This window comes from Larus michahellis, chromosome 2 (assembly GCF_964199755.1).
Source record: "Larus michahellis chromosome 2, bLarMic1.1, whole genome shotgun sequence".
Lineage (NCBI taxonomy): Eukaryota > Metazoa > Chordata > Aves > Charadriiformes > Laridae > Larus > Larus michahellis.
The window spans coordinates 157,222,034-157,248,191 of NC_133897.1; the positions used below are offsets into that span (position 1 = coordinate 157,222,034).

Consider the following 26,158-nt stretch of genomic DNA (forward strand, 5'->3'; position numbering starts at 1 on the left):
ACAAAAGAGGAGGCAAATTATTACAAGTGAAGTGTTCATTGCTGCATGGAAAGGTCTTTGTCCAAATATACTGCATTTAAGAAATCTTAATATCATGTAATTAAAACCTGAACTAATATGGCCAGGGAAGTGGAGCTTTAAAAACAAGGCTTTCAGGATTGTCTAGTTCGACATCTTCTTTACATGGCAGAAACGAGTTTGTCTGCCTTAATCCTTCCTGAACAACCACTGAGAGAGGTCCGTATGTATTAGGCGAAGAGCACCTGAGTGTTTTAGGGATCGAGAAAGAGTAACAGAATTGTAGCTAGGCCTAACCCCATCCAAACAATCAGGAATACTGCATCTTGTTCACCTCTTGTTATTACCAGTCCTCTTGCAAAACCAGGCTCTTCTCCAAGTTACATGTTTCTGAATCCTCCAGCTTAATGCAAATATGCTGAAAATGCTGCAGGAAATATGTAGTTCCACAGAAAGAAAGGAAAAAGCACGGAAACCCACAAAAATCGAAAACAAAAAACCACAGGTAAGCCTCTTTCCAATAAAAACAATCACTGCCCTCTAGAAAGGAGAACTAACTGAACCAGACAGGGAAATCTAGACAGACTCACGACATACTGGAAAACAAGTTAACCCAGACTTTAAAAAAAAAAAAAAAGAAAAAAAATTAGAGGAGACGAAGGTAAAATCTAGCTGCCTCCAAGATCCTGTGAGCAGGTATCCACCTGTTCGGCCCCACTGATGTTTTTTTGGGTAGTTCTGGGCATGCAAAGCAGCATCTGTAGGATCCTAAATAACATTATTGAAGAAATTAGGTGGCAGGAATTCCAGACCCAACATTTTTAATGTAACCACTCTGCAGGAGTTACATGGCACCTCATGATGCATCTCCAAAAGAACAGATAATTAAGTAACTTGCACAAACTTTGTAGAAATTAAGACCAGAACAAATTCTCATTGCTATAAATAGGTCATACAAAACAGATACGTCTGGCAATGTTGGACACCCAAGTCTTGTGGTCAAACTACCAATTTACATCTCCATCCCAGGGGATGTTCAAACCTCTACAATCCAAGACTGTTCTTGGAAGTCTTTATTTTATTGTCCTTTAACTAGAACTAAATCTCCTTTTAACTAGAAATCGTTGTGATTATGTAAATTATTGTTATCACATTGCTTGCTTTAAAAAAACCCAAAACTCCAAGTTATACTTGGAAATTATAAATTCTGTGTATCTACATACTGAAGCTATTGTTTGGGGTAAAACATGTCATGACAAGAAAGAGATAAAGGAAGAGACACATATTTGCCTTGTGTCCCTTCAGCCTTTTCTCTTTGTAACCGTTGGAAGCAGTGAATCAAAGGTAAAATGAACTGACTTGCCCCAGTTTGTTTCCGTGCAACTTAAAGCTGCATCATTAAAGTTTAATGTTTACTCCCATTGGTCATGAGAAGCTTTTTACATGCTGAATGCGTTTCATCTAAGAGACCTTTTCTCTTAAAGAAAGAGAGATAAGAAAGCTATTCATACATCCTTCAGATTCTGTGTAGACCTAGCGGGCACAAATTTTGAGTCCAGCTTCCTGAAAATAACTCAGAACCAAACCGGGACTAACTTGAAGTAAACTGAAGTTAAGCAAGAACTCAAAAACGTAAGCCATTTTATCCATGACAATCACGACCTCAAAAACTGAGAATCTAGAGAGACCAAAATTCTGACCTTTTCCAACACATTAGGCAACAGTCAAAATAGTACAGTAGAGACAAGGAGCTTTGGAAAGGATACTGAATAGCTGTACTTTAGTCTTCATTAACCAACCTCATCACAGAGCACTGGAAAGACTTCTTGCCACTCTGGTCCAAAATCCAAAATCCCAAAAATACGAAATCCAAAATTCACGATCAGCAGATGGATGGTTGTATGCACTTTCGAAGGGATTAGTTTTTTTTTCTTGTGAGAAAACCCATTAACTCTAATACAAAGCCTTAACAAGAAAGCTTTATTCTAACAAGTACATTTGGCTTAAAATACTCACATCTGAACTTTAAGCTCAATTACACTGTGCATGAAGTCACCTCACGGTAGCATCTCAACTGCCTTCCTCACTGTCTTTATGGATGTAAACCAGAAGTCCAGCACTTCCACCCTAGTTAGGAACATCCACCAAGCTTTTTCTCCCACTCCCAATTTTGGAAGCCATGTTAAATTAGTACGGTTGCCAACAAAGAAAATATATTGTGAAAAGCAAAGAGGGTCTCAAAACAGGCACTTCAGAGAGAATAGCTAAAACCCTTGTTAAAATACAGATTGAAAAACATGGAGTTTGTAGCTGCTACTTAGGCCAGCCTCAAGCTTACAATGAAAGATTAAAATCTCTTAGTCTAAATCAATTATCCAACCTGAATGCACATGGTGCATTTGAACCACACAGTCTGGAGAGGGCTTTGCATCACGGTACATCCTCAGCGACAGCACTCATTTCCCCAGCAGCAAGCTAAATTTCAGCTTAATAGCTCAAACATTCCCTTGACTATATTCATAACCCAGGCTCCTGCCTGCACAGTAGCTCCAGAAGAGCTACATGTGAACTCTTTACCTTTGAACCAAAGTCACTAACGCTCACACTGAGCTGCTATTCTCCATGCGACATAACCTAGATTTAAAATGAATACACATTCACAACAGCATCAAAAGGAAATGGGCTCTATTGGACTCCAGTGATTTTGCAGACTCGCAGAAAATGAACAAGCATTAACAACAGGGATAATCCATCACAATATGCACTTTAAGTATTTAGTAAATGGACTTTGGGTTTAATTTATTTATAACAACTCAATGTTCCAGACTTGCATCACTGTATTGTGTAAATAGAACGAATTCTTATCCTAAGACTTCATTGTAGCACTCTGCTCCATACCTGCTTGCAGGAAAGGGAGATTTTTTTACTTCTGCACAAGCATGCAGATGAAGATGATTTCTCAGGAACATCTGTCATCATATTCTTGAATGATAGCTTCCAATACTGCTTCTCAATCTGTTAATCTGGTCATATCTCAGTGTCAAATTATCTCAGATTATTCAAACGCATCATTCCTCTACTCTCTTGATGCAACTGGCTTAATCCAGTAATGATTTAAAAAAAAAAAAAAATAATCACTGTAATATTTTTTACTATGGACTTGCATATGTAAACAGTGAATACAAAAGACGACCTCTCTGAACAGACTTATTTTTTAATATAAAAAGTCTCATTTCTTCATGAATATGTACCTGATCTCCTGTAAATATTCCCAGCACGACACACGCAGCTCCTCTCTGTCCTCCTCCATTTCTTCCTCTCTACAGTCTCCTTGCTCAGCTCCTTCCAGCATCCCCAAATACCAAACAAATAAGGGGCTGCTCTTGGGGTGGCCAAGTCAAGGCTCCCCTTGAGCTGGCTGAGCAAATGGCACTCCTCACTTAACCAGGCGTGTGCACAAACACACGTGCATCGGACACACAACTTCACCCTCTCCTTGAAGATGCTTGACTTTTGGGGGAAGAGAGAGAGCTTGGGAGAGAAGCAGGGGGACCACATGCTCATACACACAGCCATGAAAAATGACCTTCAGTCACACGTAAAGACATCTTCACGCTTCAGACTATTTCATCAATGCCACAAGCTTACTTCATAGTTCAAGCTTGGCCTCAACACAATATGCGGGGGGGGGGGGGAAGACCCAAACCATTGCTGCCTGCCTAGGTCCAATTTCTGTAGTTTGAGGACTTCTCTGGACAGAGACTACTGTTCTGCATTCCTTCCCCACCTCCACCACAGGATGCAAGGTTTACTTTGAAAGTGACCCTAAATGGAAGATTAAGTTTCATTTTCAAGCACCTGACCCCACTATGCCTTTCTGGATTACTTGCAAACTGTGCAAAGCAGGCTTTCCATATTGCCTGTCACCCTGAAAGCCTCCAATCTACAAGCCAAACGTCAACCCCCTCCAACCCCTTCCCAGCTTAACCCTGCAAAACAAATAAATTTAGTAGGTGTGCCTGGGCCTAAGTGAGGGCAGAAGCTGGCCCTGCACATGAAACTGCATTAACAGCGCTATTAATCATGCCCAGCACAACAAACACCAGCTCTGCTTCAAAACAGAACAGTGGCAACAGCAATGGCTGTTACCCTTGGGAGAAAATGGAGCCAGTTCCTAGGTTTGTGTTTCACTCCGGGGTGGGCTGAAGTGACTCCAGAACAAACACTCATCGGTGTATTCTTCGGTGTTTCCATTCAGCAGCCCTCCCCCTCAGGAAAAAAAAACAAAACAATAAAATAATATAAAATAGAAAAAAAAAAAAAGACGCACCCCCCACCTCACCTCCAACTCCCACATTTTGCAAAATGCCTATTTTTAGACCTCACCGTACATGCCGAGGTGCACGCGCTACTACCGTAGCAATGGCAGCCACAACCCCCGACTTCTTGTTTGTCATCAATCAAATACTCGCAGAGGATTGCATCGAACTGCGAAATACGCTCAAATACAGCTCCGAAGCGAAGTCCCAGCCAGCTCCTTGATATTAGTTACTATAGAAACCAGTCCCTCGGCACAGGCGCTCACAGCAGGAAATCATGCAGATTTCAGTTTTACATAGTAATAAATGCTGCAGGAGAGGAGAATTTCACAACAATTGCAGGGGCTGATTGTACAAACCCAGACCTCTCCTACCCCGTGACACCACCACGCTGCAGATGAACGTGCTTCCCCTCCCCTCCCACCCACACAATTGCCACTGCCATTAGTTTTGAAGTGGTTTCGACAAAGCCCGCGTCGGGATGGCAGCTGCAAAGGTTGCAGTGTTTTCCAACGGCTTCATTAGATTAGAAAACACACTCATTTTTGCACGCAAGCCACCCAGGTGAAAACAACAATAAAAGCAAGCAGTGCAAAGCAGCAGAAAGGTTTAAGTGTATGGAAGTACACAGAGTCCAAATATTTCACAGGAAATACTGTCAGGTCACAACCCAGAGCTCCTTTGGAAACAGCCCATCTTCCTTTCCATCTCCACCCTGCCCAAAAAAGCAACCCAAACGGAGGGCAGGTCACAGATTAATTTGAAACAGCGAGGTAATTATATTATTTTAACTTTTCAGAAGTAGTTCTACAGGTCGGACTTCATCAGGTGTGGGAGTGGAAGAGGAAGACACACAGCACAATGCACTTCTTGTCCTAGGCAGATGCTAATTTTCTAGTGAAATTCAAGAACCAGCAGGGACTCTTCCCCACCTCTCTAAATGAACCCGTAAGCCTCAACAGCGCAAGTTTTGCTACCTCAACCAGGGAAGAAAAGACCAGGGAACTGCTGCACTGAAGAAAACTAACATGGAGGGGAGGAGGGACGGGGTGAACAGCTTGCACAGCAACAGGGACAAACATTCGTGCTGGCAACACAGAAGGACAGGAAAATGAAGGAAGGTGATCTATTTTTAAGCAAGACCTCATTATTACCATGAACATGCACGGCTTCCCTGGAAGCAGCGGGTATGCAAACATGAGGTGAATCGTATCACGAGTAAATCACCTGGCAGTAGGAACGCTAGTTTGCATGGACACACGCAGAGCAAACACACACAATCTACTGTCCTGACACCTCCCGAAGCGCGTGGAGGAGCATCCTTCTGGGAGGCAGATTGCACTATGGAGAGCAAAAAAACCTGTTAGACAATGCAAGTGTCACTGGTGCTTCCGTTAATGACTTTTGTCAATGCTTTTGTTAATAATTAGACAGAGCTCCATTGTTCTGGATGCTCCATTCAACATTAGGCTGCTGGAGCTTGTAATTTCACTTTTTGTATACCTCTTATGTCAGTAGAAACAAACATATTTTCTGTCCAGCCAGGGTAGGAACAGACTTAGGTATTTGGAGAAGACATCCCAAATCAAAGCATGGATTTTTATGCCACAGCCTTCGCATAAATTGCCTTGCTGATACAAAAAAAATGCCCTAAGTGGCTCAAGGGACCTGTGGACTGGGGTGCAACGAGGCTGAGGTAACCGCCTGAACTCTGGTCAGGTCCACGCTCACCTCCCTAGGAGTCTGGTGAGTTTGCATGAGGCCAGTTGACAGCACCAACTTGATCCTTTCATCAACACATTATGTCTTCTTGGAAGCTGCCTCTGAGGCGACCAACAAGAGGACAACCGCTGAACCTGCATCTCAAGACATCCGTAAGGCATAAGGGATGAGGCAGCAGACGCACAGCAACTGCTCTGCTGCCTCCACGGTTCATCATGGGCAAGGCCCACGAGGCAAGAAGCACTACCTGACTTTATAGAAACCTAGCTTAGTCTCAACTCATTTTTTATTTCTCCTCCCACACCACCTCTCTTTCTGTCTCACGGCAAATACGTAAGGTACGAAATAAAATGCAACGGAAACAGATCTTCAGCTACCTTTGCTATCCAACTGGTGACAGATTAGAAAAACCCAACAACCTGCAACAACTCTCTTGTTGTGGTTACTATAGAATTGTTGCTGTGTGCCAACTAGCAATTTATCACATCAAAAGGCTGACTGAATTAGCCTGAAAGGGGATCTCCCACCACAGGAACATGTGCTATGCTGGGAAAATCAACCACCAACCAAAACCGCAGCCTCCATTTTCAAATCCACATCCCATTATCAAAAGGATGCTTTTGTATCTTTGCTTCTAACTTAATAAATTATCTGAATGAAATTCTCAGAGCCATTTATGATTTATCCTCATTATTTCCCAAACTGGATGTTTAAGACATTGAAAGTTTGGTTCCACTGCAAAGACTGAGAAAACTCTTTGTAGCTACAAAACCAGTACTTATTTACTGAAGTGTAGGTGCTCTGCGTGAAGATGTCCACAGAGATACGAAGTCATCATGGAGTTGGGAAGAACAATCAATCCACCCCAAGCCTGCAGAAAAATCAGGACCCGATATTCTATCCTGCTAAAAGCAGCACGGTTGTGTAAGGATGGGGAGAGGAAGAACTGCAAGATTGAGCATATGAAAAATTAACTCTCTGCTATTGCCCCTCCCCACACCCTCAAAGATTTCCAATTCAGATGACAGCGAGTAGATTTACATTCAGTCACGAAAAAAAAAAAAAAAAAAAAAAAACAAAAAACCAAAAAGAGGCCAGCCACTCCTATCTTGACATACCTGCCCACTCCTTGGATGCAGTATTAAAGCAGCTTATTTGCTTCTTCCCCCCTCATCCTTTTTATTTTTCTCCTTCACAGAAGTTAGTCTTCCATTCAAATTTTCTGTTTCTGTTAGCATACACAATCACCTGGCAGCTTTACCTCTTTCCTAATAATACTTCAGTTTCTCAGCAAAGCACCTTAAGCTCAAAAAATTACTGGGTTGTAGGGCAAATACAAACTCTACTTACACATCTTATGCGTCGTATTGTGCACTGTACCAAGGGGTAGCTGACTGTATAAGTTATTATAGCGATTATTTCTATCTGTTGCCCTGGAAATGTATCCTTAGGTAGGAGCATCAAAGCACCACAAATGTTGCCAACGACCCTGAGCTAAATTTCGTCTTGACCTCAAGGGAAAAAAACCCCACCAAAATAAATAAATAAAATATCTTTATGCTGCAGTGCATGCACTCATCCAAAAAAAGGCAATGGTAATGCTTTACCTGCAGAGCAGGCCTTTTAACCCCCTAAATGTAAAATCTAGTCAGTAATAACCAAACCACTTTTCTTGTGTTTGGGCACATAAGATGTTCATCCCATTTTGACTGCTCCAGCCAAATGGGCTCACGTCAGCAGCAGAGTTCTCAGAGTGCCACACTTATTGAAAGACACGGACCAACATTTGCTACTTGTCTCGAGAAAGACAGGAATATGGAAACAGTAAATAACATAGCACTGCCTGTTATATATGTGTTTTGTAGTTTCTGCACTTGTAAGCACCATTTCCAAGTCCCCCTTCTCAAAATGCAACAGATGTGTAATATGCATCCAGCTTCAAAATTATCTGCCAACGATTCTGAATTGGTCCTGTGTTTTGCATCATCTTCATGAAAGTATAATGGAAGACTGAATGGTTCATTTAAATAATTTTCTTCCTGATTATTTTATATTTGAAAATCCACAAAGAAAAAGCCTGGACTGTATTATTTTACTTCAAAGACTCCATGGGAGGAGTAAGTGCTTATTACAGAGTCTTATCTTAAGTGACAGGAAGCTCAAATAAAGGTTTCATTATTTGAGTATGAGCATCTAAAGTTAAAGAGGAATAAGAAAAACAAAAGAATGGGACAATGAGAACCCCTTTCCTCTTGTGCTCAGCTTTGTTTTCACTCTAAAATTATGCACAGATCATCATAGAATAGTTTGGGTTGGAAGGGACCTTTAAAAGCCAGATGGTCTAACCCCCCTACAATGAGCACGTCTTCAAATAGATCAGGCTGCTCAGAGCCCCGTCCAACCTGACCTTGAATGTTTCCAGGGATGTAGAATCTATCACCTCTCTGGGCAACCTTTGCCAGTGTTTCCCCACTCTCACTGTAAAAAATTTCTTCCTTCTATCTAGTCTAATTCTACCTTCTTTTAGTTTAAAACCATCACCCCTTGTCCTATCACAACAGGCCCTGCTAAAAAATTTGTCCCCATCTTTCCTGTAGGTGCCCCTTAAGTATTGAAAGGCTGCAATAAGGTCTCCCCAGAGCCTTCTCTTCTCCAGGCCGAACCACCCCAACAACCTCAGCCTGTCCTCACAGGAGGGGGGCTACATCCCTTTGATTATTTTTGCGGCCCTACACTGGACCCGCTCCAACAGGTCCATGTCTTCATCACAGCTCCCCAGTCCATAGGCAGGAGCACAGAAATTTATTTCCAAAGTGTTATACAGATTTTAGGTCTACTGCTATAAACTGTGGTGTCTTTCCCCTCCCCCATTTTTTTTTGGGGGTGGGTGGGGGGGTGGGAAGAGCCACCTTTCAGGACTCTCCAGAACATTTTGCTGTGGTGACAAAGATTTATCCCTGGGGTCACACTGTGCCTTATTTGCAGCAAGTGAGACACTGGTTCAGAAGGCCCAAAGGCCCAAGCACACTTGCTTGGGAGATAAAAGATGCTAATTCCAGCACTGCAACACTATGTGCAGCTTGTCACCTTGGAAAACCACTTCAATACATATCATATCCTGGCTAAGACAACGAAACACCCAGAGCAAGGACGACCTGGAGGTGTACTCACACAATACCTGGAGCAACACAGATGCAGAGCCTGCCTAGGAACACAGATCTGCAGCAAAGGTACCATTTTAAGCAGCTTTATTAAACATGAAGAGTAGTCACTGACTACTGCAGTACAAGAGCTACCTGAGGCAGACACTCTCACACATTAATCAGATTTAATTCTGTAAGTAAAAGCGGTAAACCGTATTTACATTTCTGCGTGCTGATAAAGTTTACTGGGGCCTGAAAAAAAGTAGAGACACTTTAATGGAGCACCTCTTCCAGGCTGATATACGCTGCTCCTCAAACAGGTAACACTAAAATGGTTGTGCTGGTTTTGGTACCCTGTCACTGCTGCATGCCACGCAGGCTTGGGCTGAGCTTTGCTTCCAGGTCTGCTCAGCGTCCCTTTGTAGCTGGCTGACCATCCACAGCTCTTCCCTCCCTGACCTCAGCCCCCCTCTGCCCACCAGGCACCCTCAACTGGAACTTCCTGCACCTCTTGTCAGTAGCTCTGCATTGCCTTAAAGTCCTCTCAGACATCTGTAAAATGAGAGAGATGGAAAATGTAAATAGCGCCAACCAGCCTGACAGATGTCAAAATTACCAAAGGCAGGGAAAACATACCTTTAGTAGCACTTGCCAAGTTGAAACGCGGCAACTTCAAACAGCATTACAATCCATGGAATCCAACTGGCCAGAGAAAGCTGTGCGATACACTCCAACGAATCTTGACGTGATTTAACCAATATGCTAATATCAAACACACCTTTGTATATGTAAAACCCTTCAATACAAATGAAAAACAAAAAAACCACAAGAGTGGATTTTAGCTGCCTCGTTAACAATTTCACTTTGAAGATCAATTTTAAGCTTCAGGGTAAATCAAGGCTTTTAGATCATCTTTCCATAAATTTTAATTTACACCTGTGAAGATGCAGGTAGGCAAGATCGGGGCAGCTTTTTTTCCACGGAAGTCGCTGATGGCATATTAAGTAGATATAGAATGCACGTCTTCACGTTAAACTCCCTCATGAAACAAGGAGGATAGTTACTCTTCTCAACAACTCTTTCAAGTTCCTGAATTTTAGCGCTTATCTACAAAGGACATTCAAATGCAGCACGGGCAGAGGAATACTAGCATACAAAAAGCAAAGCAATTTACACACATGCTTTTACATACTGTTCAAACCCAACTTACAATATGCTTATATGAGATATATGTTTATATGTGGGATGTACAGTTCTTGCTTTCATAAGAGAATAAAATTTTAATGCATAAAATATTAGGTAAATAGCTATTAAATGAAATCAGACTTAAGTCTCTTTCATGCTTCAGTTAGAATTGATGCAGATATAAACATCAAAATTTCAGATATTGAAAGACTTAAGCCATACGAGAAAAACACAAACTAAAACTCACAAGCTCACCTCTCCCCAAAAGGAAACTTCACTGAGGTTTAAAGGTATCCTGATGTATCTATTTAATTTAATATTTTGTGAGTATTCTCTCTAATAATCATAGTGAGAAATAATAGCAGATTCCACCGCAGACCAACAAGTTCTGCCAGGCTGCATGCCAAACAGATGTAGCCTGAATAATACAAACTGCTAGATAGATGCATATATCTTGTCAGAGCTCAAGAGGCAAAGACTTGAAGGAATTTTGTTTTTAAAAATCCCTGGTACCTGCAAAAAACAGTACAAGCTGCTACGCAGCCAGCATTATTAGAGAACTAGCAACGTAACTTGACAGAGTGCCCCATCCAAATGATGTTTTTCAGACGGTCAGACCCACAGAAATAAAACCTTTCGGAAATAGGTGCATCAGAACTACTTTCCTTGTGTTTTTCCTTGTCGGGCTGACATGAAAAAACACTGAACTGAGGGAACTGAACTGAACTCAGGGGAAAAGAGAGACTAAACTTTGGGTTGATACACATCTAAACAGAGAGACAGCGAAGAAGGAAGAAAAAGCTGAAATGAGCTGGTCAGGAAATTAATCTGTGTATTGAGTCACCACAAAACAGCAGGTACTTCACGTTCAGGGCTTTTCCTACTTCAAAAGGTACAATGTGAGGAAAACACAGCAGAATACAGGTTATCTGACTCATCCAACCATAGGTTTCACCACAGGCAGAGCTCCAATTATGCCCTCTGTATGAGCTCCAAATAGGAATGTGAAGATAAACATCGTTACCGTTGCAGAAGTAAATGACATAGAAAGAAAGACACACCAAAAGGGAAAACCCAATGTTTGGGAACAGCGGTAATGACACACGAGGTAGATAAAGATATCAGCTGGAACAAGGACTGGAGTTGATGAAAATAAACTCTCGTACTTGAACATTTAGTGTCTGCAAAGGTAATCATCTCCTCTTGCGTGTGTGTAGACATGTACATCCATGTAAACACTTTTTCTTCTTCTTTCAAAGCAAATGCTGATGCAAACAGATTAAAGAGTAGCCAGAGAGTGCTTCTGCTGACTGATAAAATGCTTTCATCAGCTAGATCAGTGAGTCTTAAAAATAGCAGGCCACTTTCTGTAAAACTATAAGCAACCACACATAGAACACAGCTTCACAACACTGCAGTCGTCCTACAAGGCACTAACACTGTCCCTCCAAAACAAGCACCTTCATCAATATTTTCGTACACAGTCCCCAGAAGAAGCATTTAGCTCATGCAGTGATAAACCAGCCTTACGACTTAAAATACACCAACCCTCCCCCTGCCTTTGTCATGCAAAGAGCTACACAAGTCTTACATACACTCAGAAGTTGAAAATGAACTGTGATGACTTTGGTTAACTGAGACCCCCCGAACAGTGTGAAGCAGGATTTTATAAATGGGATAAATAACAGGCAAAATTTCCCAAAGAATTGTTCCAAGTTAGATAACTCCTAAAAGGGAAAACTGTGAGCCCATTAAAATCCTCACATCAGAGAAGAAAAACACTAAGTTTGTTTGGTTTTGTTTTCTGAATATGGTTGCTTATACTAACGGCAAAATACATTTTTCTAAAACTGTGCCCCAGTAAGTCGTAGGGAATTTTGCCATCATCTTCAATGGGGCCAGGCTTTTATCCCTGTCCATAGCAAGCTAGAAGGGTTTGTATTTGCTCAAGGACCAATGTGCAACCTCAGAGATGCTCCAAGGCAACTGACTACTTATATATATATATATGTAAATACTCAAATGGGCACGAGTGGAAGTTGGGTTGGGAGGCAGATCAGAACCACCAACTAGCTTGGAATTTTGATTCTTTGCCCCGAACATCACTTTCTAAAAATAAAAACAAAATTCTCTTCCATCCTTTCAGTCAGGGAAGGCAGAAAGACAGAACAGAGGAGCTATACAAATTTGGCAGGCCCGTATTTACAGAGCTCCTTTTGTAAAGGATGTGTTCGAAGAGATAAGAGACAAGACACGATGCTTGTTGGACGGGGTCCAAATAACACAGCAGAAAGTGCAAAATACCCTTCAAAAACCCACACAAGCCATTTTTGTCAAAAAGTAGAAGAGTTTCAGTCGTTCTGGTATCTGAATGCAAGTTCTATAAGCCTGCCAGCACAGCCAGAAGAGAAGTCTCAAGGATTTTGTTAGCGTTTACTTTGTTTTCCCTTTGGGGGAGGGAAGATAAATAGAAGAGAGCATGCTCAAAGGAAAGACATGTTAGAAATCCAAGTCTCATCCTTAGTCTATTCCACTTTCTGGAGTGTTTATTATTTTACATGAATAGATTACCCATAATTTACAGAAGGTATGCACGTAATGAGGAACTTCTTATCAGAACGTACATATTAGCTTTAAAAAGGAAAAACAAAATATTGTTCCCTCTTGCCATTCTGTGGTTTGATACTTGCTCCAGCAGCTGCTACTACTACTCCTGTTAGGCAGAAATTGAGGGAAATGGAAGTCTGGCTGCGCTAGCACGCTGCTAATGGAAACGCACACTCTTCACGTTAGCAGTATTACTTTTCTTATTCTCAGAGTCAAATGACAAGGACATATTAGGACTTTAAGAAAATGTTACAAAACCTCTAAGGTTAGGGGTGACCAAAAGCCACTCACTCAGCAGTGATGTATGCACTTTGGATTTGGTCTTCATCAACAGAGCCCAGGGACACAGTGACCATGGGGAATGCCCTACTGCTGCAGGGACATCTGCACGCGATGCCTCGGTCACTGGGCATCCAACATCAGAGAGAAGCAGCAAGCAGCCTTTTGTTTCCTTCCAACTCAGCAGCCTGGAAAGACTGCCAGCTGCACTATTTTGGCCTCCATACTCACCAACAAGCTTAGACAGTTACCCAGAGAAGCCCACAGCCCAGGAAAATTAATTTTGACCAGTAACATCAGACTTAAAGAAGAGGAAGGACAAGCAAAGACATTCCTCAAGGTTACAAGTACAGGCTACTATCATCATTATATACAGACATCAAAGGCCACAGCATCAGCTGGTACCAGCCCAATCTTCAGCAACCCTATGCTTATTTATACCAGCTGAATATCAAGCCTTTTGCATTTACTTAAGGTACAGAAGCGTCAGTGAATACAGATTTCAGTAAATCTTGCTTTCTAAAATATTATTCATCAACATATAATTCAAATGGTAATTAAGAAGTGTTCACATGATTGATGACGCATTTAAATTACAGGTTTCCAGTGTTTTTTTCGGTAAAGAAAAGATTACTTCCTTTTTCACGTGTCGCTTTTTCGAAGTGCAAGTCCATCTAACAGATGTCTCACAGATCTGCTTGTCAATGTAACAAGTTAGACTTTTTTTTATTACAACAAATGGTATAAACCACACAGCATTCTGTTAAACTCAATATTGACACATCTGCTTACCACGTGTATTAGTAGCCATGTCAGCCACTTTCTGAAAGGCATCCAAAAAGGCAGCAGCTGCTACTACTGTAGTCCTGAAATGCATACAGATAACAAAACATTAGCAGTGTCTCATTTCTGCCTATTTAATTATTGCCAAAAACATTTAGGCTTGTAAAGAATACCACTGTGAACTTGCAGAGACCACAAAAAAAATATCCTCTTTTATATCTGAATTTATCCTTTCCCCTCCTTCATGTCTTAATCCCTTCCTTGCTTTGTGTTAGCACTATGGACTTGGAGGCAGCCACACTAATTCCGTGCTGTGAATTGGACAGGACAGGTGCTATTTCAAAAGAGCACAGCCAACCCCCTTCTAGCTGATTTCCTCTGATGAACCAACATTAAGCAGTCAAACATGAAAAACAAATCTAACATATATTATAGTGCACCCATTAGTGCACAAATTACAGCCACTGCTATTTCCAAGGAACATGTGTATTTTAAGAATGAGCATGCAGGACCTTCCTTTTATCTAGGATCCTGGCCAAACACTTTCCTGAATTTCTCATCTGAGGAGCACAAGCATCCCTTGAAACAGAAAATAACAACTTCTTGGAAATCAGACTGGTCCGGAGTTCTTGGGCAAATGGGAAAGACGGAAAAGAAGAAGAAAAAAAATCTCCCAAAAGAAACCCACCCAAAAGATAAACAAAAAAAATGAAAAGCCTTTCTGATACACTGCTCCTCCAAGCAGGTCCCTTCCCGAGAGGTACACTAGCAATCTCGGAGATTCCACAATCCAAAGCATCAACCCCACTAGTCCCATCTCCCTCCAGGTTTGGAAAGCACATACAGACCACATGTCTCTTCAAGTGGACAGCAAACGTGAGTTACAGTTTTCCGAACACGTTTGTTCTACATAAGCAGGCCCTAGAGCCTTAAACAGCTCAGGTCAGTACCAGATTTCTGATGGGTGTATAGTCTGATTGACCCAATTTACGTGAAAGTAGGCCAGGGCTCTACAGGTAAAGTGCAACTGTGCCCTCTCCACAGTTACCTCGTAGTTCTGTTTCGGCACATCTTTTCTACCAATAACTCTGATTTCCTCTCCCGACTGTAACAGTCAGCCTCTCCAACCAAAATCCTGAAGGAGGACCATCAACTTCACTTTGTTTCAAGACTCCAAAAACCCGGGAGACCTGCAGGAAAGCTGATCCTCGGCCAGAAAGACCACAGGACTGCTTAATTAGGTCAGACTTTATGCAAGTCTCACTCCAAATATACTCAAGATATGGGGGACATAACTGGCAGCGTAATAAATGGCCTACTGACAGCACAAAAGATTTGAACACAAAAAAAACCCCAGGCTTGAGAGGACCAACCAAATGCATAAGGACTCTCCACATGCCCAGGAGATTAAAGGGAGGGGGGAAAAAAAACCCTGACAACTAGCTAACAATAATCAGCCCTGGAACTAGATAACCTTTTCTGGGCTTTTCCTTAACAGTGTTTGTGTTCTTCATCTTCCAAACTTGTGGGTCATGCTGTTATTCGTGTACCATGTTGTTAATTATTAATTATATTGCTAATAACAAAGTTCCATTTCTCCAGTAACAAGAGCCAGGAAGACCTGGCTCCGGCTCAGATGACATCTGCTCTCCTTTATCAGAGCACACAGAAATGAACCAGAGGCAAATAGCTCACATTTGCTAGAAACGGACAGCAAATCCTCAAACACAGGCTTTCAAGCTGCCTGCCTGCACGTTCCCGTAGCTAGAAAAATACTACATTGACTGAATGCAACACCACAGGACTGGGAAATAAACAAAACTATCCCTCATGCCTTCCCAGAAGGCCTGCGTACAAAGAGTACAAAGGGCTAGGAAAGTTCTCCATTTCTCTTCTTTCACTACTTCCTCTGCTTCTTCCACACGCACTCAATGTGACATGATTGCTGGAAAAGAAAAACCACATGCAAGTGTGGTACTTCAGGCACGGCAGCGGCAGAACAGCATATGCCAGTTGTTTAGGGCAAACGAGCCTAAACCCTCACTTCTTCAGGAACAGTTCACAATGCAACACAGAACTGCAAAATAAAGTGCCGATAACCATACCTGTTACCACTGCTGCTGGGGAAAAAAAAAAAAAAAAACCATGCCGATGCTCTGGAGAGCACAGCGGAGATTGTGGTTCAGGGAGACTTGTGAAGAAATGGAGCTTGGATTCATATTAGCAAAAGCAAATTTTACAAGTGAATGAATTCCAGCGATAGCAGAATCGGTCTGAGTGCGATACATATGGCACTTATTAAGTAATCCAGAATGTCATTTGCAACGTATACCCCAGTGACGTAAGTTTTAACAATCACCAATAAGTGATCCAGCACAGGAATTCCCTTTGTTTTTAAGGCAGAAGAAAGCACTGTTAAGATTAAGACTCTTTAATATTTTGAGCCCTCTTCTAATATAAACCTGCTGTATTCTACACTAATAACGGACAACATAGGGCTAACTCCAAACGTGTGTTTAAACAGCAATGAACCATCTTTCCAATTTTCCATTAGAAACCATGAAATTTAGCTCATTTTATGTTTATTATGTACAGCTGGTGATAGATTATGTATTTTCCTAAATACATTAAAACAGCAGTAGTAGTATGTGAAAAAGTACATACATGGGTGTTGACTATAAAATATGCACAATTTGACTAGGACACGCTTAGCAAATTATCCTAGCAGAAGCTGCATTTAACCTTTATGTTTGCACACACAAGGAATTGGAGGGGATCATGACTGTGTGTAACGCAAAACTTACCGAAGCTGAGACTGCAGTTTCCCAGCTTTATTTATAAAATCTTCCCACACTGGGTAACTCCCCTGCAAGAAAAACAAAACACAATAATGAATACTTAATTTGAGCATTCCGGTTTTGATACGCCAGATCAAATGAAACTAGAAGTAAAACAATAACCAAGACTTCACTAAATCCTAATCCATTAACACCAAAATATATTTTCCCAGCAAGTTGTCTCTCACACCCTTGGACACCAGTCCCAAGGAGACAAGATGTCAACTGGTTCTGAATCCAAATGAAACAGCAGGTCCTCTGAGGAGGCTTTACAGATTTTCCAATTAGAAACACTGGGGGAGAAGAGGGATTTTAACTGAAGCAGAGGAAAGAAACACCTCACACGTGGGTACAGCAGAACTAATCCTAACACCCCACTTCTGATAGGTTATTGCAACAACACGTACAGAGAAGCTGCCACAACCAAAGGCAGGATCCTAGTTGTTCTTCTCTACAAATGGATTCTCTGTGTCATTTCCAGGTTCCCATCCTCTTTTTAAAAAAAATAAAATTATTTTAGAAGCCTTTGCAATAAAGGTCTGTGTTGACCAAGAGACCACCTCAAACGCTGTCTCAAGGTAAATCAGCAATCGGGCACTGAAACGGCACAGTGTCCATTGAGACAACAAACTTTCCCAACATCTGTCATGTAACTGCAAGATCTACTTCCAAAACAGTCCCAAATGACCTTGGAGCTGATTTCTGAATTGAAGCTGATAAAGCAGCATAGCACTGAGTGTACACAAAGTTTTTAAGAAGGTTTAATTCTTCTTGACTTCAAGTTTCCTGTAAACCTTTTTTCCCCCACTTTTAAAATTGTGTTAAAAGCACAAGTTTTCATTTAGAATATGGACACCAAGTATGCTTGCAAGTTCTGATCTTTTTTTTTTTTTTTTAAAAAAAGTGCTGATTTCTATAGTAAAAAAGTCATCCTTTTTAGACCGAAAAAAGGTTAACTTGCTCCCTGCAGAGCAAGCGCAAATTTTCTGTTAACAGCAAAAGCCATATAGTAGGAAGAAACCTCAAAATTTCCCTTTGATTGGAGTCTAGAGAGTAAAATAAAATATCCCTGCTTCCTTTAATAAAGGTATAAGACTTGCTGTTACCAGAGCAACGACACAATAAAACCCAGATAAGGCAGATCCTCAAGGCTAACATTACCCCAGCTCTGACTGGAAGAGGCTGCATGTGAGCGCAGTTGCCTGTAGCAAACTCGATCCAGCCCGATAAACCTGTCTGCTTTTTGTAAGTAAAACAAAATCCATTGCCCACACTGCCATGAGAGGCCACGTCTTGTGCGGGGCAAAGACAGCTCCTTCCCCAAAAGCCGACAGCCAAATTCCAGCTCCTTTGTGCACCCCCCAAGGCATCTCCCAGACGTTCATGCACCACAGGGGGATCCACCGGAATGAGACCTGGAGTTAAAACCAAAGGCAAGCCTGCCTTTCGACTCTGGCCCTGGTCGCAATTTAACGTTCTCTACTTATTGTATTTTGAAGAAATACGATGTTTTTGCAGAGGGGTCGTGTGTGCGCCTCCCACACAGTCAGTGCACAGCAGCGCTTGGGCAGTGCCACGATACACCCAGATGCAGAAGCTGCTGCCATTAAGGCCACTGTCAAGTGTACTAACTGGTACTCTACATATTTTTCAGCAAGGGTTGCAGGTTTTTTGCTAAAAGGTAAAAGAAAAAAAAAACACCAAAAAACACCAAAGTAAAACAGGTGTTCATAACACCTTGTTATACCTACAGATGAGGGAGCCAGGGGGAAATGCAGACGGGGAAAGAGAAAATAGCAGTTATCTGGGTGGCAAGACCTAGAATATGAAGTGCTTTGTGCTAAGTAAAAACTGTCAGACATTTTAAAAAAATTAAAGAAACACACCAATTATTTGAAAGAGGCAGGGGGGGGGCGGGGAATAAATGCTATTTCCTTAAACCTATTAGTCTTACTGAAATCCCTTACTCCGAACCCCGTCTCCCGGTGTTTATCTGCATGCCGTATATGCATTATGCATGTGTATGCTAGGAGCCCTGAAAGCCCTGACAATTAACAGCAGGGCCTAAGGCTTTACTGGATTCTTGAGCAAAACGCAAGCCAGCAAGCGGAGGATACCAAAGCAGCCTGATTATGTTTCCATCTCGGCGGTGTATTATCCAGCTAAACGTGCCTGATGGCATGCAGGAGATTGACACCAGCCTGGCACTTAGCTGCTTCACAGGGAAGCTTAAGACACTCCTATCAAAACACAGCTCAGGAAGAAAACACCTTCCTTTTTTTCTTTTTTTTTTTTTTTTTAATTGGAATAGTCACCATGCATTTCCCTTTAAGCCAAGCCTACGTAAATAAGCTTACCAGCTCACTTAAATAGTTACTGTATTTGTTTGGTTTAAAACAATGCAATCTCTTCACCTGGGCACTCCCACACTGGCCAAGAGCATCTGATCTCATTTTGAACAGTAGGAAGTTGCAGCATTTTTAAAAAAAATGTCCCTGAATGAATAACTTGGGTGGTGGGTTTTGTTGGGGTTTTTTGTTTTGTTTGGGTTTTTTTTTCAATTGTTGAAGAAAACCTTTCAGCAGTTTTGCACCAGTGACATGAATTCCTGCATTATCTGCTCAGCTTGCGGCATCGTGATCCGTTTTCTGCCAACTCCGAACTCTCTCTAATAAACTCAGCTGAAAATTAAGAGGAGTTTATATTATCTGTGTTCCAATAGCATTTGCTTTCACTTTTCCCTGCTGAAGCCACATCCACAAGCTCATCTCTCTCTCAGTAACACACAAGTCTTGCACATAAAATCTGTCATCCCTTTTGAGCTTTTCCAAAACACACGTCCACCACCACATCCCTGCTGAAACCAAACCCCCGCAATGATTCCCACCTACAGCAGAAGTGCACAATGCCCACCACTTCACAGGACCTAATAACCGGGGGGTTTATCCCACCTCCAGCACCTAGGAAGCATGAAGCCATTTAGTGATGCTCATGGGCACAAACCAAGGAGGTGACAGAGGAATAAGACTAGTGCTGTAAACACCCAAACTCCGGTACCCCGGGGCGCAGCTCCTTCTCCAAGGCCTCTTCAGGTGTCACCTTGAGCACGGCAGCCCCGCTGTTGCTCCAAGTCTCACCTCCATGTTTGCAATAACAGTTCCTTGCTTTTGTCAAAGCAGCCATCAAGAGAAATGGTAACGGCAGTAGAAACCACACACTGAGAGCGCCGTAAAGCTTCATCCTTGATTTGACATGTATTACTTTCTCAATTTAAACACAAAGAAACAGCAGGTGGAATTCGACGTCTTTGTGTAAGTGCTTTTGCGACATAAAGCCACTTTCGAAGAGCAATAACACAGTATTTTTAAATGCTGTCTCTCCCAGAGCCTCCTCTGCACCTTCTGTAATTTCCGATTTCAAGTGGCTGATGAAGGAAATCAATTTTCTCCCCTTTAAATGTCAGGGTTACTCAGGTCCTGGCGCTATCTGTGAAAGCAGCAGGCTTCCTCCACCTCCGGCCCCTTTCGGAGAAGAGCCACTATAGGAATCTGGGTCACGAATCCTCTTTTTAGCTCCTCATGGGTTAAAATAGAAATCGGTTACAGTGCGGGTTTGTTTAAATGGTTTTCTTGACAATCATTAATGGTTTAATCCAGGGACTATTTCCCCCAAAACAACTTTGTGCCCAACTATTTCTTCACCGTCGGATGAAGAAATTTGACGTGTGCTCCATGAAACGGGTGTTTCACCATTACAGTGGGGCACGCCGTGGCGCCGAGTCCCCTCAAGCTGCTCAGCATGGCCCAGCCCACGGCTGCTCACCTGCCGAGGGATGTCACCGGTAAGCCATAACATGCCATTATCCTACCCTATTGCTTAATTAGTCGGTTTATAGGTGATTAGTCACCTGATCCCAGGGCCCAGCTCCAGCTAATCTACACCGAACGCAAGCAGGGAAACACCTTTCCGCCTCCGGGCTGAAAAGCAAAATGGTGCCTCGTGCCCGTCACCCATGTAGCCAGTCCGCAATTAGGGACATGAAACAACTTTCCCTCAGGGACAGGTACCACAGCAAGTGTTTGAAAGGCACCAGGCTGAGCTGGCAAAGCGACTGCAAATGCCAGACACCAACACCCAGACCCGCCAGGATCCAGCCAGACAGCGTCCTCCATGGCCACGGCTCCTGGGGACGGGTCCTCCATGCCTGCCGCCGGAGTGGGAAGGAGAGGGGACACCACCTTCATTCAGTGACATCTCATCTGACATCCAGACCCATGGACGTGGGCAGATGTTTTAAATTTTTGTCTGTCTTTCTCACCATTCAGATCTATTTTAATTGGCAATAAATTTCATCTTCCCCAGTCAAGTCTGGTCTGCTCACGACTGGTTGGCTTACACTGGTAAGCGATTTCCTTGTCTTTGTCTCAACACATGAGCTTTTTACCTAATTTTCTCCTCTGTCCCGTTGAGGAGAAGACCATCTGGATGGTCAGCTGGCCAAGGTCAGCCCAGCACATAAGGGAAGAGCAGGCAACGATCACCAACAGGCAGCTCTGGAAGGAGCATTTAAACCCTGGATGGCTGAAGAACTTCTTTGTGTGTGTGTGTACAAACGAGCACAGCCACCCTACAACACACAGCTCTACAAGGGATTTATTGAAGTTTGTTTTTCCCATGCTTTCAGGCCAGCAATCCTGCAGTAGGAGTGAGAAGACACCCAGACAAGAAACTCAGCAATTTCTCAATAAAGGAAGGGTAGACTTGCAGCAAAGGATCATATTTACTGAAATTGTTATTGATTAAATCTAACGGCAAGAATAGGAACCCAGATTGTTGTATTTATTTAAGATTACAACTTGAGTATCAGCAGTCTTGACAGTTTAAAACTGTTCTGTCACTCCTTCTGCTAAGAAGTTATGATTCTTCTTTTTCCATTAAGAGCAAAAGACACTTCCTTTAATAATTTATTTCCATGCACCCCAACTCCCACAGACAAGACACATCACATCTTCTAAAAACCCTTGACAGCATTCTTTTAAGTGCTTTCATTTATCAGAGAGGCTTTTCAGCCTTATTATCAGCTCTTGCTGGGACATCGAGGACAAAGGCAGCAGGAAGAGTTTGGTATCTTGTTCACAGCAACAACCCATCTAAACTTTTGGGACAGGTGGAAAGAAACAGAGAGCTGTTCTACAGTGAAGCAAATTCCGAATCTAATTTTGGCTGTTCCAGCTAAAGAGGTAGGAGAGAAAGGGACCGGTCAGGCGGGGCCTTGGTTTTATCTCACCAGTTATCAAAGCAAGAGCTGTATGCCTTTCAGAAGAGTAATGAACAACAACTATCTGCAGACTTCAATAAAATGGGGAAAAAAACACTACAGAAGCTACAGGAGTTAGGACTTCTCCACCTCAGTGTAGTCGTTCAGCTATGACCAGCTAAAAAGCTGAGTCCCAGACATACATCACTGCTATCGAGCTTCACACCCTAGTAACACATCCAAATGCCATACATCTACCTTTGGAACAAAAATTGTAACTTTGCTCCTGTACGTATCCTCCTAACCCTCTAATGTAAATTATGCCAAAAACAAAAGGGTTTTTTTATATTGTTTTATCAGATATCAGAATCACAAGGATTATTATGAACATCTCATTTCTGTGGCATTCAGTACACAACCTCCAAGTAGCAGAGGCTTTACTGTGCTAGACACCACACAAAGTCACAGATGTTCCACACAAAGAATGGCCTGGATAAGCAAATACGGTTTGCAAATGGACACCAGCACTTTTCCAAGGGGCCTTCAACAGGCAAAAACAGGAAAAAGTTGGGAAGGGAAGGGGACAGGAAAACAATGACAGCCTAAAAAAAAAAAAAAAAAAAAAAAAAAGGGTTCCGGCCACAGATGTCTCAACACATGGGAAGATGCAATGGTTGACAATCAGTTTCCCTTCCCAGCTCACATCTGGCACTGGAAGTTTTTCCTTTTTTCTAAAAGAATCAGTAGTCAACTGGGGAAAAGGGCACTTGGGCAGCCACAACTGCAAGAGTTACAAAGCGCTACCAAACACTAATAGGTTCCTCTGTGCAATACACAGACTGAGCCAAGTCCATGACTCATTAATAGGATTGCCCAGTCCTTTAGTAAGCCACAAAAGCTCCTGCAACACACAAGTGGGCAGAGAATGAACGTCGCCTTACACAAAGTTCATAATTGCTCTTCTCCATCCAAAAAAATCTGCTTGTTGGCTCTGCCTCTTTCTAGGTTGAAAAAATAAACAATTTAAGAGCCTGATTCATGAAGCTTTCTAAGCTGCATCTATTTCCCAGTCACTCACCAGAATAGTCTCAATCTTTCAAGAGCCTGAAACACAAATTTTGCTGGCAAAAAAGACCTCACTTTTTAAAAAGACGCAGAAGTATACACAGCACCTATTCCACGACTTCTTTGGGTTCATTTACCTCACTTCAAATATGCACAATCATAGAATGGTTTAGATTGTAAGGAACCTTTAAAGATCATCTAGTCCAACCTGCCTGCCATAGGCAGGGACATCTTTCACTAGATCAGGTTGCTCTAAGCCCTGTCCAAACTGAAGACGAACACTTCCAATGATGGAGCACCCACAATTTCTGTGGGCAACCTGTTTCACTGCCTCACTGCCCTCATTGTAAAAAAAATTCTTATGTCCAATATAAATCTACCCTCTATTTCTTAAATTCAAATCCAAACTGAATCAACGAAGTCCCAATACTGATTTCAAGAGCATCCCATAGACTGATGTGGTCCATCAGCTGTTCTCCAGTGGTGCAGGACAAGAAACAATCAGTTTTACTTGCAGCTGAGAAGTTTCAGGTCGGACAATCCATCCAATTATAAAACCAGTTAACAGGCATCTCTGAAAGGTCAGGCAGCTTCCTTTCACTGGAAGTCTTCAAGGAAGAGTACACATTTATATAGCGGTCTTCTAGAAAAGCGTAATACTCACACAAGGCAAAGAAAGGGACCACCTGACTGCAAATTCCCTTCTGTCTTCCTAAGATAAAGGTATTGCCGTGCACAGGAGAAGTTTGAGCTTAACTCCAGCAGCAAAAGGGTCTCCCAACTCATGCGGAACGCTTGCTGGGCCAGGAATGAAAAGTCATCAACAGATAAAGAGAAGACAGGAACTTCACGGGATTTCACAGGGAGAGCTGAACACACGCACGACTGAACGGAAGAGACAGGTACAGACTCAGGGTTTGAGAGATTGTAGTGCATGCAAGTGAAAGTAAAAGCACGTCAAAGATCAGATTAAGACGTCATTTAACCTGTAACTACCCTTCAGGAAAGAAAGTGGGGATAATTAAAATCAAAGCCTTGTATCTATACATCTATTTCCATTATTTCTGCTACCTGTTTAGGGAACGGCAGGGTTAGAAACGAGTTTCCCTCAGCATGCAGAGTATAAATAGGCATGCCAAGCTTTGCTTTCACAAGGTGATACATTATCACAACATTGCAAATTATGCAACAAAACACTACTGAAGACATCTCATACGCTATTAAAAAAACTGTCAACCAGATATTTCTTCTATGCATCACAGAACCACTTGTTTAGTATATTCAAAACTGTTTGGTTTTCAGTCTAAACAGAGCATTAGAACGTTGAGAAAAACAGATAATGGCATAGTATCTTGCGAAAGTCAAGACTTAATTCCAATCAGAAAAATCCAGGAAAGAGTACTCACCCCACTGGGGAAAAAAACCCACAGATACCAGTTGTTTCTACACTCCCAAGACCACCTGAAGAACTCTAAAGAATGCCCAGTTGCCTGAGCACTGAAAGGCAACGCTTCTTAGCAAGAACATTGGTATTTATTAGGCCTTACTAACCATTTAAAGGGGGAGGGAACCTAAGCCTGGTACCATTCTGTTGTTAGAGCTGTAGAGTCTTTAATTTGTATTATAATGAAGCCTGCACTGCGTTAGCCCATATTTAAACATTGTCAGTGGAGGATACCAGTTGCCCCATGGCTGTGGCTTCGATTTGTAGAACAGCAAGGACCTGTGAAAACTCATCCCCCTCGGTCGCTGCATGGCATCCTGGCTTACAGCCCGGCTCGTGGTCCCTGCTGACGTAGCAAGGAGGCCCACGTCAAATGTGTACCGTCCACAGCCCAGTTTCAGAGTTTGCAAGATGAAGAAACTCAGCTCCAAAGCAGCCACTTAGTGGTTCAAATCCAAGATTAGGTAATTAGCAAACAAAACTTATACTCACGCTGTGAGAAAATACATCATGCATAAACATACAATCTCTCCCTCTCTAAACACAGGAAGTTATTCACAAGGGGCGGGGGGGAAACAACTAGCCACAGCTTCTAGAGACCTTTTATCCCATGCTACATTAAAAAAGCTGGACATTAAGTAGTCTTCCAGAGGAAGCATTTAGTTCCACATTCTTCCCTGCAGGTCTAAACAAGTTTGCAAGCCCGAATAGCAGATTTCTCCTCAGAGACTCATCAATACCGCCTTTCATCCACTCAATCATTAAGCGGCCACTGTGCATACTCGGCAGCTATTTTATAAACCCACAATATTTCAGCTGGATCAAAACGAAGATAATTAAAATATCAGGATGCACTCATTCGAGTTAATGTCTACAGAGGACAGCCTCAAGCCAACCGCTCCATGCTGGTAATGCTACCAACACTACTGTGGTCCCATCACTTCTTCCCAAACAAGGAGAAACTTTCATGTCTGAGCATTTATTGCTTCATGTCAACACAATCTTCATGACACAAGCAGTCAAAGCAATCTCCAGCCAAGAAGTGGCAGTATCTGTTGCCAAAGTTCTGACAAGCATCTGAGTTGACCACAGAAGCACCTCATTGGGAAAAAGGCAGCAGCCAGGTAGCAAAATTTGTAATGCTTTATGAACTTCGACTCTTGCCAGACAGTGAAGTGCTAACTACGCTTGTCCCAGGTTACTTTCTCTCCATTTCACTCACGAGAAGAGAAACAATCCCTTTCAAGCTCCAAGTTAGACACTTGCTTTGCTCACGGACAATGAGCAACCACGAGGTTTCCTCATGGACGATTTTGTTCAGAGGCATCTCATTACAAATAACGCTTTATTAACAAAAAATCCCAAATTAAGCCACTACACAAAGGGCTTCACAGACACTACAAAGCATGCATGTGACTTATGTAGCAAAAAAACCAAAACAAAACAAAAAAAAAAACACCACACACTCATGCTTGGGTGGGAAGCATGGTGGCAGTTTA

At 42.3% G+C, this 26,158-nt stretch overlaps 1 protein-coding gene across 17 annotated transcripts in view; it reads right to left on the reverse strand.

Moving 5' to 3' along the window:
* MTSS1 (MTSS I-BAR domain containing 1) overlaps window positions 1–26,158 on the reverse strand; it is a 128,462-nt gene that overhangs the window by 94,648 nt on the left and 7,656 nt on the right. For all 17 annotated transcript variants that reach the window (XM_074577809.1, XM_074577812.1, XM_074577811.1 and 14 more), the window contains 2 exons: window positions 16,861–16,922; window positions 14,066–14,139 (listed from right to left, as the gene is read on the reverse strand). In XM_074577809.1, the coding sequence (XP_074433910.1) occupies window positions 14,066–14,139; window positions 16,861–16,922 (136 nt within the window). The remainder of the gene's footprint in view (window positions 1–14,065; window positions 14,140–16,860; window positions 16,923–26,158) is intronic.